This window comes from Haliotis rubra, unplaced genomic scaffold (assembly GCF_003918875.1).
Source record: "Haliotis rubra isolate DU_JTF1 unplaced genomic scaffold, ASM391887v1 Scf444, whole genome shotgun sequence".
Classification (NCBI taxonomy): Eukaryota; Metazoa; Mollusca; class Gastropoda; order Lepetellida; family Haliotidae; genus Haliotis; species Haliotis rubra.
Genome location: NW_025767129.1, coordinates 43457 through 63936, shown reverse-complemented (window position 1 = coordinate 63936; position 20480 = coordinate 43457). Strand labels below are relative to the sequence as shown.

The 20480-nt window shown below is 41.6% G+C and overlaps 1 protein-coding gene across 7 annotated transcripts in view; it reads left to right on the top strand.

The window, feature by feature from the left end:
- LOC124289610 (scavenger receptor class F member 2-like) overlaps positions 1-20480 on the top strand; it is a 65295-nt gene that overhangs the window by 21531 nt on the left and 23284 nt on the right. For 6 of the 7 annotated variants that reach the window (XM_046726211.1, XM_046726208.1, XM_046726209.1 and 3 more), the window contains 4 exons: positions 1761-2045; positions 4803-4893; positions 5149-5199; positions 5560-5573. In XM_046726211.1, the coding sequence (XP_046582167.1) occupies positions 1761-2045; positions 4803-4893; positions 5149-5199; positions 5560-5573 (441 nt within the window). The remainder of the gene's footprint in view (positions 1-1760; positions 2046-4802; positions 4894-5148; positions 5200-5559; positions 5574-20480) is intronic. The other variant, XM_046726210.1, reaches the window with a different exon arrangement.

Below are 20480 nucleotides of genomic sequence, written 5' to 3'. Positions count from 1 at the left end.
ATATTCGGTAACACTGGAGATCTGTCTATACTGGAATATTCGGTAACACTAGGGGTCTGTCTATACTGGAATATTCAGAAACACTGGAGGTCTGTCTACACTGGAATATTCAGAAACACTGGAGGTCTGTCTACACTGGAATATTCGGTAACACTGGAGATCTGTCTATACTTGAATATTCGGTAACACTGGAGATCTGTCTATACTGGAATATTCGGTAACACTAGGGGTTTGTCTATACTGGAATATTGGGTAACACTGGAGATCTGTCTATACTTGAATATTCGGTAACACAAGGGGTCTGTTTATACTGGAATATTCAGAAACACGCGAGGTCTGTCCATACTGGAATATTCGATTACAATAGGGCTTTGTCTATACTGGAATATTCGGTAATACTGGAGATCTGTCTATACTGGAATATTCGGTAACAATGGGGGTCTGTCTAAACTGGAATATTCGGTAACACTGGAGATCTGTCTATCCTGGAATATTCGGTAACACTGGAGATCTGTCTATACTGGAATATTCGGTAACACAAGGGGTCTGTCTATACTGGAATTTCAGTAACACTGGAGATCTGTCTATACTTGAATATTCGGTAACACTAGGGGTCTGTCTGTACTGGAATATTGGGTAACACTGGAGATCTGTCTATACTTGAATATTCGGCAACAATGGGGTCTGTCTATACTGGAATATTCGGTAACACTGGAGATCTGTCTATACTGGAATATTCCGTAACACTGGAGGTCTGTCTATACTGGAATATTTGGTAACACTACGGGTCTATCTGTAATGGAATATTCAGAAACACTGGAGGTCTGTCTATACTGGATTATTTGGTAACAATAGGGTTCTGTCTATACTGGAATATTCGGTTACAATGGGGGTCTGCCTATACTGAAATGTTCGTTGAAAATGGGTGTTTTTCTATACTGGAATATTCGGTAACACATGAGGTCTGTCTATACTTCAATATTCGGTAACAATGGGGGTCTGTCTATACTGGAATATTCGGTAACACTGGAGATCTCTCTATACTGGAATATTCGGTAACACTAGAGATCCGTCTTTACTTGAATATTCGGTAACACAAGGGGTCTGTCTATACTGGAATATTCAGTAACACTGGAGATCTGTCTATACTTGAATATTCGGTAACACTAGGGGTCTGTCTATACTGGAATATTGGGTAACACTGGAGATCTACCTACTCTGGATTATTTGGTAACACTAGGGGTCTGTCTGTACTGGAATATTCAGTTACACTGGAGGTCTGTCTATACTGTGATGTTCAGTAACACTGGAGGCCTGTCTATACTGGAAATTTCAGTAACACTGTAGGTTTTTCTATACTGGAATATTCAGTAACACTGTGTGTGTTTATATACTGGAATATTCAGTAACACTGTGTGTGTATATATACAGGAATATTCAGTAACCCAGGGGGTCAGTAACACAGGAGGTGTTTCTGTACTGGAATATTCAGTAACACTAGGGATCTGTCTATACTGGAATACTTGGTAACACTGGGGGTCTGTCTATACTGGAATATTCAGTAACACTGGGGGTCTGTCTATACTGGAATATTCAGTAACACTGGATGTGCTTCTATACTACAATTGTCAGTAATACGCCCAGTTTAAGTATAGAAACTAGCTCTCTTGCGTTTTTGTGATGTCATGCTTTTAACAGAATGTAGTTTAGGACACAACTAACGACCGCCGTGTGCCATTTAGTTTCCTGTTTTGTTTCAGTTTCCACAGTACAGAGTGGCACAAGATGTGACTCTGGCCAGTATGGACCAAACTGTGACCTCCACTGCTCTGAACACTGTGGTCTATTGCCAGAGACGAACCACCGACCGTGTGACAAAGATACTGGGAAGTGTTTAGAAGGATGTGTCCGTGGTCGGCATGGTGGCCACTGTGATCAACCCTGTAGCCAGAACTGCATCAACACCTCGTGCAATCAACCCAACGGGGGATGTACCCTCGGGTGTACAGACGGATACACTGGGTACTTCTGTAACATGGCAACAGGTACACAGATACAGGTGTAGAAACACATGTTTAAGTATTCGTATGGCACTTATATCATCCTGCAAGTTTTATATATAAGATAAAATTAACTATAGGACAGTCAGTATAGATACACGTGGGAAAGAAATAAAAGGCTACTTATCTACTTAATTGGTTCTTAGAAAAACATTTTATTCATTTTTTGGTATTACGAAAGTGCATAACAAGCTGTCATAACCGACTCGTACTGTATCGCAGGTCTGACAAACCTCTGTTATAACTATTGTAGCATTACAGGGACACAGACAGGTGTGGAGCCAGATTCTGGTTACGTGGGTGTGAGACTGGAGCCAGAACACGTCTGGTACAGTGATTGAGAAGAGGACATTCTGTAGCAGCTCCTAGTTTCAGTATTTGGCAGAAATATGTAATTGTACATCACGTAATGAGATCAGTCCAACAACACCTGTTTCTATAAAGCGCTGACATATCATTCAGTCACGGTTCAACACAGATAGGATTTATCACTGTGAATGATTCATAACACATCTTTAACTGATGATGGTCAAATGGGAAGATCATGTAATTACTCACGATCAACAACAAATCTTGTTATATCTTACTGTATGTAAGACTCTAGAGGGTGTCACTATTAGTTAGGAGGTTGATAATTGTAGTTTTAGATGTAGAGTTGACTTGACGTCAGGAAAGTAGCTCAGTATCTGAATGTTAGAATTCAGTCTCACAGGTCTGGCCAGGATACCTTGTTTTATTATTACCATGGATACTTGAAAATGCTTACTAAATACAACCTGGATATGACAATGTTTGGTGCAATTCCAGAAATAGTGTTACGAAAGGGCTGAATATGAATATGAAACAACCGCATTCATTCAACGGATGGGTTTTTTCAACGATTGTAAAGATATTGATGAATCTGTGGAACGCTTGCAGTAGAACTATCATAACAAAATGATAATTAAAAATAATTCGACCAGATGGTAAACCATTATTTAATTCAGAATTAAGGAAAGTAATAAGGAATAGGAATAGGTTAGACAAAATTGCAAGAAAACAAAGTAAGGCAAAGTCAAAATAGTGGTCAGAGAAAAGTAAATAATATAAATGTATACAATGCAAAGGGAATGTCATATTCCAAGTTTATACACTTCAGATATCGTTGTCCGTGTGTAAGTCAGGTGTAGGTTAACAGATAACCAAAACCGTGCAACAAAAGTAGTCAAACAGGGTTTTTTCATAGTTAGGGGAACATCAGACAGACTAATTAGTCCTTTAGTGTTTGTTTCAGGTGAAGGGCACATCAGACAGACAAATTAGTCCTTCAGTGTTTGTTCAAGGTAAAGGGCACATCAGACAGACTAATTAGTCCTATAGTGCTTGTTCTAGGTGAAGGACACATCAGACAGACTAATTAGTCATGTAGTGTTTGTTTCAGTTCAAGGACACATCAGACAGACTAATTAGACCTTTAGTGTTTGTTCTAGGTGAAGGGCACATCCGACAGACTAATTAGTCATGTAGTGTTTGTTCCAAGTGAAGGGCACATGAGACAGACAAATTAGTCCCTTAGTGTTTGATTCAGGTGAAGGGCACATCAGACAGACTAATTAGTCCAATAGTGTTTGATTCAAGTGAAAGGCACATCAGACAGACTAATTAGTCCTTTAGTGTTTGTTTCAGTTGAAGGGCACATCAGACAGACTAATTAGTCCTATAGTGTTTGTTCCAGGTGAAGGGCACATCAGGCAGACTAATTAGTCCTTTAGTGTTTGTTTCAGATTAAGGGCACATCAGACAGACTAATTAGTCCTGTATTGTTTGTTCCAGGTGAAGGGCACATCAGACAGACTAATTAGTCTTGTAGTGTTTGTTCCAGTTGAAGGACACATCAGACAGACTAATTAGTCATCTAGTGTTTGTTCCAGGTGAAGGACACATCAGACAGACTAATTAGTCCTATAGTGCTTGTTCTAGGTGAAGGACACATCAGACAGACTAATTAGTCATGTAGTGTTTGTTTCAGTTCAAGGACACATCAGACAGACTAATTAGACCTTTAGTGTTTGTTCTAGGTGAAGGGCACATCCGACAGACTAATTAGTCATGTAGTGTTTGTTCCAAGTGAAGGGCACATGAGACAGACAAATTAGTCCCTTAGTGTTTGATTCAGGTGAAGGGCACATCAGACAGACTAATTCGTCCTATAGTGTTTGTTTCAGGTGAAGGCACATCATACAGACTAATTAGTTCTTTAGTGTTTGTTCCAAGTGAAGGGCACAGCAGACAGACAAATTAGTCCTTTAGTGTTTGATTCAGGTGAAGGGCACATCAGAAAGACTAATTCGTCCTATAGTGTTTGTTCCAGGTGAAGGGCACATCAGACAGACTAATTAGTCCTTCAGTGTTTGTTCCAAGTGAAGGGCACAGCAGACAGACTAATTAGTCCTTTAGTGTTTGTTCCAGGTGAAGGACACACCAGACAGACTAATTAGTCCAATAGTGTTTGTTTCAGGTGAAGGGCACATCAGACAGACTAATTAGTCCAATAGTGTTTGTTCCAGGTGAAGGGCACACCAGACAGACTAATTAGTCCAGTAGTCTTTGTTTCAGTTGAAGGGCACATCAGACAGATTAATTAGTCATGTAGTGTTTGTTTCAGTTGAAGGGCACATCAGACAGACTAATTAGTCCTGTAGTGTTTGTTTCAGTTGAAGGGCACATCAGACAGACTAATCAGTCCTGTAGTGTTTGTTTCAGGTGAAGGGCACATTCCACAGAGTGTAAACGTGATGTCGGTGTTACCTGCCATTATCTTCTTGCTATTCACGACTATTTGCTGCTGGAGGAGGTGAGTGACTGTTTGGCAGGTACCAACCTGACACAACATCTTCTATCTCAGCCAATTTTCACTTTACTTCTCAGTATGGTCAGTATAACTTGGCCATTTATTCAGATATAGTGCCCTGGCATAACACTGTAATGGCAGTGCTATTGAGCTGTTGATTGACGACACAAGACACAAATGTGAATTTGATGGGGCAACAAGCGGGAGGGTGTTTACGAAACAGATGCCCTATTTTCTAAAAGACAAATTTCTTTGCAGTGGACGATGTAGAAGAACTTGCAACAGATGGTGTGACTGGCTGACCGAAAGGTAATCCACACGAATACTTGTTATTTATACACTATTACTGAACAGATGAGTGAGTGGGTTTGATTTAACGCCGGTTTTAGCGGTAGCTCGGTCATATGACGGCGTGTCTGCTTAATGTGGGAGCAAACCCCGAAGTGTTGCAGGTCATAAAAGGCTACCAGGTTTGTGGGCTCTACAAACATCGTCATGGTAATGACAAACCTAGAAATATAATCTAGACGATCTGGATTTGATCATACCGTCATATGTTTTACTACAGTCAAGGGCGATAACCGTGTCATGCTTACAACCCGTGTCCCTATATACGTTACCTTACTTTAATAGTTCAGTTTACTTATCTCATCTGTTATTCCTTTACAGGATCCTTTGGCCAAGTAAGTGATATTTTTCTTCATCATAGATGAAAAAATACCTGATTCACGCCACGTCACAGTATGTGTTCTTTTTTCCGGAATGTTAATCAATCTCGTCATTGTTTGTATACGTTCAGATATCATATTGTTTTTGTCACTGTTGTACAATTTACATCTTTCCGTTGTCGAAATTAAATATACTGTGTACCTATCAGGTATGTGCAAACTGTATGCATCAACGTAGGACTTACATTGTGAACAGTGTCGCCAAGGTCATGAATACAAATATCTAACTATGATTTCAACATTTCTGCTATCAATGTATTTTATCGAAGCCATAAATGGGGTAAACGTATCCTCGCTGCGAAATATGCATAATTCCTTTTGCTCCTCCCTTGCAAAATTCTAGTAAACTGAATTCAGTGAGTCTGAAATTAGTCCTGGTGTACAAGCACGTACAGGAGACCCATGTCAGGTGTTCCGTGTATGGAGCTGTTGTCACAGAAGTCCTGATGTACAAGCACGTACAGGAGAGCAATGTCAGGTGTTCCGTGTATGGAGCTGTTGTCACAGAAGTCCTGCAACACACACGCATCTTCGTGTCTCCACCCTTATGGAAACAAAACGGGCTTAGATGTGACACACACGCATCTTCGTGTTTCGACCCTTATGGAAACAAAACAGGCTCAGATGCAACACACCCGCATCTTCGTGTCTCCACAATTATGGAAACAAAACAGGCTCAGAGACAACACACACGCACCTTCGTGTCTCCACCCTTATGTAAACAAAACAGGCTCAGATGCAACACACACGCATCTTCGTGTCTCCACCCTTATGTAAACAAAACAGGCTCAGAGACAACACACACGCATCTTCGTGTCTCCAGCCTTATGTAAACAAAACAGGCTCAGATGCAACACACCCGCATCTTCGTGTCTCCACAATTATGGAAACAAAACAGGCTCAGAGACAACACACACGCATCTTCGTGTCTCCACCCTTATGTAAACAAAACAGGCTCAGATGCAACACACACGCATCTTCGTGTCTCCACCCTTATGGAAACAAAACAGGCTCAGAGACAACACACACGCACCTTCGTGTCTCCACCCTTATGTAAACAAAACAGGCTTAGATGTGACACACACACATTTTCGTGTCTCCACCCTTATGGAAACAAAACAGGCTCAGATGCAACACATACGCTTCTTCGTGTCTCCGCCCTAATGGAAACAAAACAGGCTCAGAGGCAACACACACGCATCTTCGTTTCTCCACCTTTATGGAAATAAAACAGGCTCAGATGCAGCAAACACGCTTCTTCGCGTCTCCACCTTTACGGAAACAAATCAGACCTTGATTTGACACACAGCAATGTACCTTTTTTGAAACAGTATTAGATGTGACACATAGCGATGTACCCTTATTGAAAAAGTATTAGATGTTACACACAGCGATGCACCCTTATTGAAACCCTATTAGATGTGACACACAGCGATGCACCCTAATTGAAACAGGATTATATGTGACACACGGCGATGTACCCTTATTGAAACAGTATCAGATGTGACACACGGTGATGTACCCTTATTGAAACAGTATATTAGATGTAACACAGCAATGCAACCTTATTGAAAAAGGATCAGATGTGACACACAGCGATGTACCCTTATTGAAAAAGTATTAGATGTGACACACAGCGATGCACCCTTATTGAAACAGTATCAGATGTGACACACAGCAATGCACCCTTATTGAAAAAGGATTGGATGTAACACACAGCGATGTACCCTTATTGAAACATCCTAAGATGTGACACACAGCGATGTACCCTTATTGAAACAAAACAGGCTTAATTGCAACACACTGCGATGTACCCTTTTTGAAACAAAACAGTATAAGATATGACACACGGCGATGTAGCCTTATTGAAACAGGCTAAGATGTAACACACACGTCGATGTACCCTTATTGAAACAGGCTTAGATGTGACACACAGCGATGTACCCTTATTGAAACAAAACAGGCTTAGATGTAACACACTGCGATGTACCCTTATTGAAACAAAACAGTATTAGATGTGACACACGGCGATGTAGCCTTATTGAAACAGGCTAAGATGTAACACACACGGCCATGTACCCTCATTGAAACAGGCTTAGATCTAATACACACGCCGATGTACCCTTATTGAAACAGACTAAGATGTAACACACACAGCGATGTACCCTTACTGAAACAGGCTTAGATGTAACACACACGGCGATGTACCCTTATTGAAACAGGTTTAGATGTAACACACACGGCGATGTACCCTTATTGAAACAGGATTAGATGTAACACACACGGCGATGTACCCTTGTTTCAACAGGTTAAGATGTGACACACGGCGATGTAGCCTTATTGAAACAGGCTAAGATGTAACAGACACGGCGATGTACCCTTATTGAAACAGGTTTAGATGTAACACACACGGCGATGTAACCTTATTGAAAAAAAACAGTCTTAGATGTGACACACGGTGATGCACCTTTATTGAAACGGTATTACATGTGACACCCAGAGATGCACCCTATTTGAAACAGGTTTAGATGTGGCACACCGTGATGTACCCTTGTTGAAACAGGCTTAGATGTAACACACGTTGATGTACCCCTATTGAAACACGCTTAGATGTAACACACGTTGATGTACCCTTATTGAAATAGTATTAGATGTGACACACTGCGATGTACTCTTATTGAAACAGGCTTAGATGTGGCACACAAGATGTACCCTTATTGAAACAAAACAGGCTTAGATGGGAAATACGGCGATGTACCTTATTGAAACAGTATTAGATGTGACACACAGCGATGCACCCTTATTAAAGCAGTATTAGATGTGACACACGGTGATGCACAATTATTGAAACAGGCTTATTGAAACACGGTGATGTACCCTTATTGATTAGATAACACACAGCGATGCACCCTTATTGAAACAGGCTTACATGTGAAACAGGCTTAGATGTGAGACACAGCGATGCAATCTTATTAAAACAGGCTTAGATGTGACACACACGGTGATGTACCCTCATTGAAACAGGCTGAGATGTAACACACACGCCGATGTACCCCTATTGAAACAGGCTTTGATGTTACGCACACTGCGCTGTACCCTTATTGAAACAGTATTAGATGTGACACACAGCGATGCACCCTAAGTGAAACAGGCTTAGATGTGGCAACGGTGATGTACCCTTATTGAAACAGTATTAGGTGTGACACAGGGCGATGTGACCTTATTGAAACAGGCTTAGAGTTTACACTCACGGTGATGTACCCTTATTGAAACAAGATTAAATTTAACATATACGGCGATGTACCCTTATTGAAACAAAACAGGCTTAGGTGTGACACACGGCGATGCACCCTCATCGAAACAGTATTAGATTGACACACAGCGATGCACCCTAATTGAAACAGCCTTAGATGTGACACACAGCGATGTACCCTTATTGGAACAGTATTAGATGTGACACACAGCGATGTACCCTTATTGAAACAGTATATTAGATGTAACACACAGCAATGCACCCTTATTGAAAAAGGATTAGAAGTGACACACAGCGGTGTACCCTTATTGAAAAAGGATTAGATGTGACCCACAGCGATGCACCCTTATTGAAACAGTATCAGATGTGACACACAGCAATGCACCCTTATTGAAAAAGGATTGGATGTGACACACAGCGATATACCCTTATTGAAACAGGCTAAGATGTGACACACAGCGATGTACCCTTATTGAAACAAAACAGGCTTAATTGCAACACACTGCGATGTACCCTTATTGAAGCAAAACAGTATAAGATATGACACACGGCGATGTAGCCTTATAGAAACAGGCTAAGATGTAACACACACGGCGATGTACCCTTATTGAAACAGGCTTAGATGTGACACACAGCGATGTACCCTTATTGAAACAAAACAGGCTTAGATCCAACACGCTGCGATGTACCTTTATTGAAACAAAACAGTATTAGATGTGACACACGGTGATGTAGCCTAATTGAAACAGGCTAAGATGTAAGACACACAGCGATGTACCCTTATTGAAACAGGCTAAGATGTAACACACACGGCGATGTACCCTTACTGAAACAGGCTTAGATGTAACACACACGGCGATGTACCCTTATTGAAACAGGTTTAGATGTAACACACACGGTGATGTACCCTTATTGAAACAGGTTTAGATGTAACACACACGGCGATGTACCCTTGTTTAAACAGGTTAAGATGTGACACACGGCGATGTAGCCTTATTGAAACAGGCTAAGATGTAACAGACACGGCGATGTACCCGTGTTGAAACAAAACAGTATAAGATGTGACACACGGCGATGTAGCCTTATTGAAACAGGCTAAGATGTAACACACACGTCGATGTAACCTTATTGAAACAGGCTTAGAAGTGACACACAGCGATGTACCCTTATTGAAACAAAACAGTATTAGATGGGACACACGGCGATGTAGCCTTATTGAAACAGGCTAAGATGTAAGACACGGCCATGTACCCTCATTGAAACAGGCTTAGATGTAATACACACGCCGATGTACACTTATTGAAACAGGCTTAGATGTAACAAAAAACGGCGATGTACCCTTACTGAAACAGGCTTAGATGTAACACACACGGCGATGTACCCTTATTGAAACAGGCTTTGATGTTACGCACACTGCGCTGTACCCTTATTGAAACAGTATTAGATGTGACACACAGCGATGCACCCTAAGTGAAACAGGCTTAGATGTGGCAACGGTGATGTACCCTTATTGAAACAGTATTAGATGTGACACACAGCGATGCACCCTAAGTGAAACAGGCTTAGATGTGGCAACGGTGATGTACCCTTATTGAAACAGTATTAGGTGTGACACAGGGCGATGTGACCTTATCGAAACAGGCTTAGAGTTTACACTCACGGTGATGTACCCTTATTGAAACAAGATTAAATTTAACATATACGGCGATGTACCCTTATTGAAACAAAACAGGCTTAGGTGTGACACACGGCGATGCACCCTCATCGAAACAGTATTAGATGTGACACACAGCGATGCACCCTAATTGAAACAGGCTTAAATGTGACACACAGCGATGCACCCTTATTGAAACAAAACAGTATAAGATATGACACACGGCGATGTAGCCTTATAGAAACAGGCTAAGATGTAACACACACGGCGATGTACCCTTATTGAAACAGGCTTAGATGTGACACACAGCGATGTACCGTTATTGAAACAAAACAGGCTTAGATCCAACACGCTGCGATGTACCCTTATTGAAACAAAACAGTATTAGATGTGACACACGGCGATGTAGCCTAATTGAAACAGGCTAAGATGTAAAACTCACGGCCATGTACCCTCATTGAAACAGGCTTAGATGTAATACACACGGCGATGTACCCTTATTGAAACAGGCTAAGATGTAACACACACGGCGATGTACCCTTACTGAAACAGGCTTAGATGTAACGCACACGGCGATGTACCCTTATTGAAACAGGTTTAGATGTAACACACACGGTGATGTACCCTTATTGAAACAGGATTAGATGTAACACACACGGCGATGTACCCTTGTTTAAACAGGTTAAGATGTGACACACGGCGATGTAGCCTTATTGAAACAGGCTAAGATGTAACAGACACGGCGATGTACCCGTGTTGAAACAGGTTAAGATGTAACACACACTGCGATGTACCCTTATTGAAACAAAACAGTATAAGGTGTGACACACGGCGATGTAGCCTTATTGAAACAGGCTAAGATGTAACACACACGTCGATGTAACCTTATTGAAACAGGCTTAGAAGTGACACACAGCGATGTACCCTTATTGAAACAAAACAGGCTTAGATACAACACACTGCGATGTACCCTTATTGAAACAAAACAGTATTAGATGGGACACACGGCGATGTAGCCTTATTGAAACAGGCTAAGATGTAAGACACGGCCATGTACCCTCATTGAAACAGGCTTAGATGTAATACACACGCCGATGTACTCTTATTGAAACAGGCTTAGATGTAACACACACGGCGATGTACCCTTACTGAAAAGGGCTTAGATGTAACACACACGGCGATGTACCCTTATTGAAACAGGCTTTGATGTTACGCACACTGCGCTGTACCCTTATTGAAACAGTATTAGATGTGACACACAGCGATGCACCCTAAGTGAAACAGGCTTAGATGTGGCAACGGTGATGTACCCTTATTGAAACAGTATTAGATGTGACACACAGCGATGCACCCTAAGTGAAACAGGCTTAGATGTGGCAACGGTGATGTACCCTTATTGAAACAGTATTAGGTGTGACACAGGGCGATGTGACCTTATCGAAACAGGCTTAGAGTTTACACTCACGGTGATGTACCCTTATTGAAACAAGATTAAATTTAACATATACGGCGATGTACCCTTATTCAAACAAAACAGGCTTAGGTGTGACACGGCGATGCACCCTCATCGAAACAGTATTAGATGTGACACACAGCGATGCACCCTAATTGAAACAGGCTTAAATGTGACACACAGCGATGCACCCTTATTGAAACAAAACAGTATAAGATATGACACACGGCGATGTAGCCTTATAGAAACAGGCTAAGATGTAACACACACGGCGATGTACCCTTATTGAAACAGGCTTAGATGTGACACACAGCGATGTACCGTTATTGAAACAAAACAGGCTTAGATCCAACACGCTGCGATGTACCCTTATTGAAACAAAACAGGCTTAGGTGTGACACACGGCAATGCACCCTCATCGAAACAGTATTAGATGTGACACACAGCGATGCACCCTAATTGAAACAGGCTTAAATGTGACACACAGCGATGCACCCTTATTGGAACAGTATTAGATGTGACACACAGCGATGTACCCTTATTGAAACATTATATTAGATGTAACACACAGCAATGCACCCTTACTGAAAAAGGATTAGAAGTGACACACAGCGATGTACCCTTATTGAAAAAGGATTAGATGTGACACACAGCGATGTACCCTTATTGAAACAGTATATTAGATGTAACACACAGCAATGCACCCTTATTGAAAAAGGATTAGAAGTGACACACAGCGGTGTACCCTTATTGAAAAAGGATTAGATGTGACCCACAGCGATGCGCCCTTATTGAAACAGTATCAGATGTGACACACAGCAATGCACCCTTATTGAAAAAGGATTGGATGTGACACACAGCGATATACCCTTATTGAAACAGGCTAAGATGTGACACACAGCGATGTACCCTTATTGAAACAAAACAGGCTTAATTGCAACACACTGCGATGTACCCTTATTGAAACAAAACAGGATAAGATATGACACACGGCGATGTAGCCTTATAGAAACAGGCTAAGATGTAACACACACGGCGATGTACCCTTATTGAAACAGGCTTAGATGTGACACACAGCGATGTACCGTTATTGAAACAAAACAGGCTTAGATCCAACACGCTGCGATGTACCCTTATTGAAACAAAACAGTATTAGATGTGACACACGCACTGCGATGTAGCCTGATTGAAACAGGCTAAGATGTAAAACTCACGGCTATGTACCCTCATTGAAACAGGCTTAGATGTAATACACACGCCGATGTACCCTTATTGAAACAGGCTAAGATGTAACACACACGGCGATGTACCCTTACTGAAACAGACTTAGATGTAACACACACGGTGATGTACCCTTATTGAAACAGTATTAGATGTGACACACAGCGATGCACCCTTGTTTAAACAGGTTAAGATGTGACACACGGCGATGTAGCCTTATTGAAACAGGCTAAGATGTAACAGACACGGCGATGTACCCGTGTTGAAACAGGTTAAGATGTAACACACACTGCGATGTACCCTTATTGAAACAAAACAGTATAAGATGTGACACACGGCGATGTAGCCTTATTGAAACAGGCTAAGATGTAACACACACGTCGATGTAACCTTATTGAAACAGGCTTAGAAGTGACACACAGCGATGTACCCTTGTTGAAACAAAACAGGCTTAGATACAACACACTGCGATGTACCCTTATTGAAACAAAACAGTATTAGATGGGACACACTGCGATGTAGCCTTATTGAAACAGGCTAAGATGTAAGACACGGCCATGTACCCTCATTGAAACAGGCTTAGATGTAATACACACGCCGATGTACTCTTATTGAAACAGGCTTAGATGTAACAAAAAACGGCGATGTACCCTTACTGAAAAGGGCTTAGATGTAACACACACGGCGATGTACCCTTATTGGAACAGGCTTTGATGTTACGCACACTGCACTGTACCCTTATTGAAACAGTATTAGATGTGACACACAGCGATGTACCCTAAGTGAAACAGGCTTAGATGTGGCAACGGTGATGTACCCTTATTGAAACAGTATTAGATGTGACACACAGCGATGCACCCTAAGTGAAACAGGCTTAGATGTGGCAACGGTGATGTACCCTTATTGAAACAGTATTAGGTGTGACACAGGGCGATGTGACCTTATCGAAACATGCTTAGAGTTTACACTCACGGTGATGTACCCTTATTGAAACAAGATTAAATTTAACATATACGGCGATGTACCCTTATTGAAACAAAACAGGCTTAGGTGTGACACACGGCGATGCACCCTCATCGAAACAGTATTAGATGTGACACACAGCGATGCACCCTAATTGAAACAGGCTTAAATGTGACACACAGCGATGCACCCTTATTGGAACAGTATTAGATGTGACACACAGCGATGTACCCTTATTGAAACATTATATTAGATGTAACACACAGCAATGCACCCTTATTGAAAAAGGATTAGAAGTGACACAAAGCGATGTACCCTTATTGAAAAAGGATAAGATGTGACACACATCGATGCACCCTTATTGAAACAGTATCAGATGTGACACACAGCAATGCACCCATATTGAAAAAGGATTGGATGTGACACACAGCGATGTACCCTTATTGAAACAGGCTAAGATGTGACACACAGCGATGTACCCTTATTGAAACAAAACAGGCTTAATTGCAACACACTGCGATGTACCCTTATTGAAACAAAACAGTATAAGATGTGACACACGGCGATGTAGCCTTATTGAAACAGGCTAAGATGTAAGACACGGCCGTGTACCCTCATTGAAACAGGCTTAGATGTAATACACACGCCGATGTACTCTTATTGAAACAGGCTTAGATGTAACACACACGGCGATGTACCCTTACTGAAAAGGGCTTAGATGTAACACACACGGCGATGTACCCTTATTGAAACAGGCTTTGATGTTACGCACACTGCGCTGTACCCTTATTGAAACAGTATTAGATGTGACACACAGCGATGCACCCTAAGTGAAACAGGCTAAGATGTGGCAACGGTGATGTACCCTTATTGAAACAGTATTAGATGTGACACACGGCGATGTGACCTTATTGAAACAGGCTTAGAGTTTACACACACGGTGATGTACCCTTATTGAAACAAGATTAAATTTAACATATATGGCGATGTACCCTTATTGAAACAAAACAGGCTTAGGTGTGACACACGGCGATGCACCCTCATCGAAACAGTATTAGATGTGACACACAGCGATGCACCCTAATTGAAACAGCCTTAGATGTGACACACAGCGATGTACCTTTATTGGAACAGTATTAGATGTGACACACAGCGATGTACCCTTATTGAAACAGTATATTAGATGTAACACACAGCAATGCACCCTTATTGAAAAAGGATTAGAAGTGACACACAGCGGTGTACCCTTATTGAAAAAGGATTAGATGTGACCCACAGCGATGCACCCTTATTGAAACAGTATCAGATGTGACACACAGCAATGCACCCTTATTGAAAAAGGATTGGATGTGACACACAGCGATATACCCTTATTGAAACAGGCTAAGATGTGACACACAGCGATGTACCCTTATTGAAACAAAACAGGCTTAATTGCAACACACTGCGATGTACCCTTATTGAAACAAAACAGTATAAGATATGACACACGGCGATGTAGCCTTATTGAAACAGGCTAAGATGTAACACACACGGCGATGTACCCTTATTGAAACAGGCTTAGATGTGACACACAGCGATGTACCGTTATTGAAACAAAACAGGCTTAGATACAACACACTGCGATGTACCCTTATTGAAACAAAACAGTATTAGATGTGACACACGGCGATGTAGCCTAATTGAAACAGGCTAAGATGTAAAACTCACGGCCATGTACCCTCATTGAAACAGGCTTAGATGTAATACACACGCCGATGTACCCTTATTGAAACAGGCTAAGATGTAACACACACGGCGATGTACCCTTACTGAAACAGGCTTAGATGTAACACACACGGCGATGTACCCTTATTGAAACAGGTTGAGATGTAACACACACGGTGATGTACCCTTATTGAAACAGGATTAGAAGTAACACACACGGCGATGTACCCTTGTTTAAACAGGTTAAGATGTGACACACGGCGATGTAGCCTTATTGAAACAGGCTAAGATGTAACAGACACGGCGATGTACCCGTGTTGAAACAGGTTAAGATGTAACACACACTGCGATGTACCCTTATTGAAACAAAACAGTATAAGATGTGACACACGGCGATGTAGCCTTATTGAAACAGGCTAAGATGTAACACACACGTCGATGTAACCTTATTGAAACAGGCTTAGAAGTGACACACACAGCGATGTACCCTTATTGAAACAAAACAGGCGATGAAACACTGAAACAGGCTTAGATGTACAACACACTGCGATGTACCCTTATTGAAACAAAACAGGCTTAGATCCAACACACTGCGATGTACCCTTATTGAAACAAAACAGTATTAGATGTGACACACGGCGATGTAGCCTAATTGAAACAGGCTAAGATGTAAAACTCACGGCCATGTACCCTCATTGAAACAGGCTTAGATGTAATACACACGCCGATGTACTCTTATTGAAACAGGCTAAGATGTAACACACACGGCGATGTACCCTTACTGAAACAGGCTTAGATGTAACACACACGGCGATGTACCCTTATTGAAACAGGTTGAGATGTAACACACACGGTGATGTACCCTTATTGAAACAGGATTAGATGTAACACACACGGCGATGTACCCTTGTTTAAACAGGTTAAGATGTGACACACGGCGATGTAGCCTTATTGAAACAGGCTAAGATGTAACAGACACGGCGATGTACCCGTGTTGAAACAGGTTAAGATGTAACACACACTGCGATGTACCCTTATTGAAACAAAACAGTATAAGATGTGACACACGGCGATGTAGCCTTATTGAAACAGGCTAAGATGTAACACACACGTCGATGTAACCTTATTGAAACAGGCTTAGAAGTGACACACAGCGATGTACCCTTATTGAAACAAAACAGGCTTAGATACAACACACTGCGATGTACCCTTATTGAAACAAAACAGTATTAGATGGGACACACGGCGATGTAGCCTTATTGAAACAGGCTAAGATGTAAGACACGGCCATGTACCCTCATTGAAACAGGCTTAGATGTAATACACACGCCGATGTACTCTTATTGAAACAGGCTTAGATGTAACACACACACGGCGATGTACCCTTACTGAAAAGGGCTTAGATGTAACACACACAGCGATGTACCCTTATTGAAACAGGCTTTGATGTTACGCACACTGCGCTGTACCCTTATTGAAACAGTATTAGATGTGACACACAGCGATGCACCCTAAGTGAAACAGGCTAAGATGTGGCAACGGTGATGTACCCTTATTGAAACAGTATTAGATGTCACACACAGCGATGCACCCTAAGTGAAACAGGCTTAGATGTGGCAACGGTGATGTACCCTTATTGAAACAGTATTAGATGTGACACAGGGCGATGTGACCTTATCGAAACAGGCTTAGAGTTTACACTCACGGTGATGTACCCTTATTGAAACAAGATTAAATTTAACATATACGGCGATGTACCCTTATTGAAACAAAACAGGCTTAGGTGTGACACACGGCGATGCACCCTCATCGAAACAGTATTAGATGTGACACACAGCGATGTACCCTAATTGAAACAGGCTTAAATGTGACACACAGCGATGCACCCTTATTGGAACAGTATTAGATGTGACACACAGCGATGTACCCTTTTTGAAACATTATATTAGATGTAACACACAGCAATGCACCCTTATTGAAAAAGGATTAGAAGTGACACACAGCGGTGTACCCTTATTGAAAAAGGATTAGATGTGACACACATCGATGCACCCTTATTGAAACAGTATGAGATGTGACACACAGCAATGCACCCTTATTGAAACAGTATGAGATGTGACACACAGCAATGCACCCTTATTGAAAAAGGATTAGATGTGACACACATCGATGCACCCTTATTGAAACAGTATGAGATGTGACACACAGCAATGCACCCATATTGAAAAAGGATTGGATGTGACACACAGCGATGTACCCTTATTGAAACAGGCTAAGATGTGACACACAGCGATGTACCCTTATTGAAACAAAACAGGCTTAATTGCAACACACTGCGATGTACCCTTATTGAAACAAAACAGTATAAGATGTAACACACGGCGATGTAGCCACATTGAAACAGGCTAAGATGTAACACACACGTCGATGTAACCTTATTGAAACAGGCTTAGATGTGACACACAGCGATGTACCCTTTTTGAAACAAAACAGGCTTAGATACACCACACTGCGATGTACCCTTATTGAAACAAACCAGTATTAGATGGGACACACGGCGATGTAGCCTTATTGAAACAGGCTAAGATGTAAGACACGGCCGTGTACCCTCATTGAAACAGGCTTAGATGTAATACACACGCCGATGTACTCTTATTGAAACAGGCTTAGATGTAACACACACGGCGATGTACCCTTACTGAAAAGGGCTTAGATGTAACACACACGGCGATGTACCCTTATTGAAACAGGCTTTGATGTTACGCACACTGCGCTGTACCCTTATTGAAACAGTATTAGATGTGACACACAGCGATGCACCCTAAGTGAAACAGGCTAAGGTGTGGCAACGGTGATGTACCCTTATTGAAACAGTATTAGATGTGACACACGGCGATGTGACCTTATTGAAACAGGCTTAGAGTTTACACACACGGTGATGTACCCTTATTGAAACAAGATTAAATTTAACATATACGGCGATGTACCCTTATTGAAACAAAACAGGCTTAGGTGTGACACACGGCGATGCACCCTTATCGAAACAGTATTAGATGTGACACACAGCGATTGACCCTAATTGAAACAGCCTTAGATGTGACACACAGCGATGTACCCTTATTGGAACAGTATTAGATGTGACACACAGCGATGTACCCTTATTGAAACAGTATATTAGATGTAACACACAGCAATGCACCCTTATTGAAAAAGGATTAGAAGTGACACACAGCGGTGTACCCTTATTGAAAAGGATTAGATGTGACCCACAGCGATGCACCCTTATTTAAACAGTATCAGATGTGACACACAGCAATGCACCCTTATTGAAAAAGGATTGGATGTGACACACAGCGATATACCCTTATTGAAACAGGCTAAGATGTGACACACAGCGATGTACCCTTATTGAAACAAAACAGGCTTAATTGCAACACACTGCGATGTACCCTTATTGAAACAAAACAGTATAAGATATGACACACGGCGATGTAGCCTTATTGAAACAGGCTAAGATGTAACACACACGGCGATGTACCCTTATTGAAACAGGCTTAGATGTGACACACAGCGATGTACCGTTATTGAAACAAAACAGGCTTAGATCCAACACACTGCGATGTACCCTTATTGAAACAAAACAGTATTAGATGTGACACACGGCGATGTAGCCTTATTGAAACAGGCTAAGATGTAAGACACGGCCGTGTACCCTTATTGAAAAAGGATTAGATGTGACACACATCGATGCACCCTTATTGAAACAGTATGAGATGTGACACACAGCAATGCACCCTTATTGAAACAGTATGAGATGTGACACACAGCAATGCACCCTTATTGAAAAAGGATTAGATGTGACACACATCGATGCACCCTTATTGAAACAGTATGAGATGTGACACACAGCAATGCACCCATATTGAAAAAGGATTGGATGTGACACACAGCGATGTACCCTTATTGAAACAGGCTAAGATGTGACACACAGCGATGTACCCTTATTGAAACAAAACAGGCTTAATTGCAACACACTGCGATGTACCCTTATTGAAAAAGCAAACAGTATAAGATGTAACACACGGCGATGTAGCCATATTGAAACAGGCTAAGATGTAACACACACGTCGATGTAACCTTATTGAAACAGGCTTAGATGTGACACACAGCGATGTACCCTTTTTGAAACAAAACAGGCTTAGATACACCACACTGCGATGTACCCTTATTGAAACAAACCAGTATTAGATGGGACACACGGCGATGTAGCCTTATTGAAACAGGCTAAGATGTAAGACACGGCCGTGTACCCTCATTGAAACAGGCTTAGATGTAATACACACGCCGATGTACTCTTATTGAAACAGGCTTAGATGTAACACACACGGCGATGTACCCTTACTGAAAAGGGCTTAGATGTAACACACGGCGATGTACCCTTATTGAAACAGGCTTTGATGTTACGCACACTGCGCTGTACCCTTATTGAAACAGTATTAGATGTGACACACAGCGATGCACCCTAAGTGAAACAGGCTAAGATGTGGCAACGGTGATGTACCCTTATTGAAACAGTATTAGATGTGACACACGGCGATGTGACCTTATTGA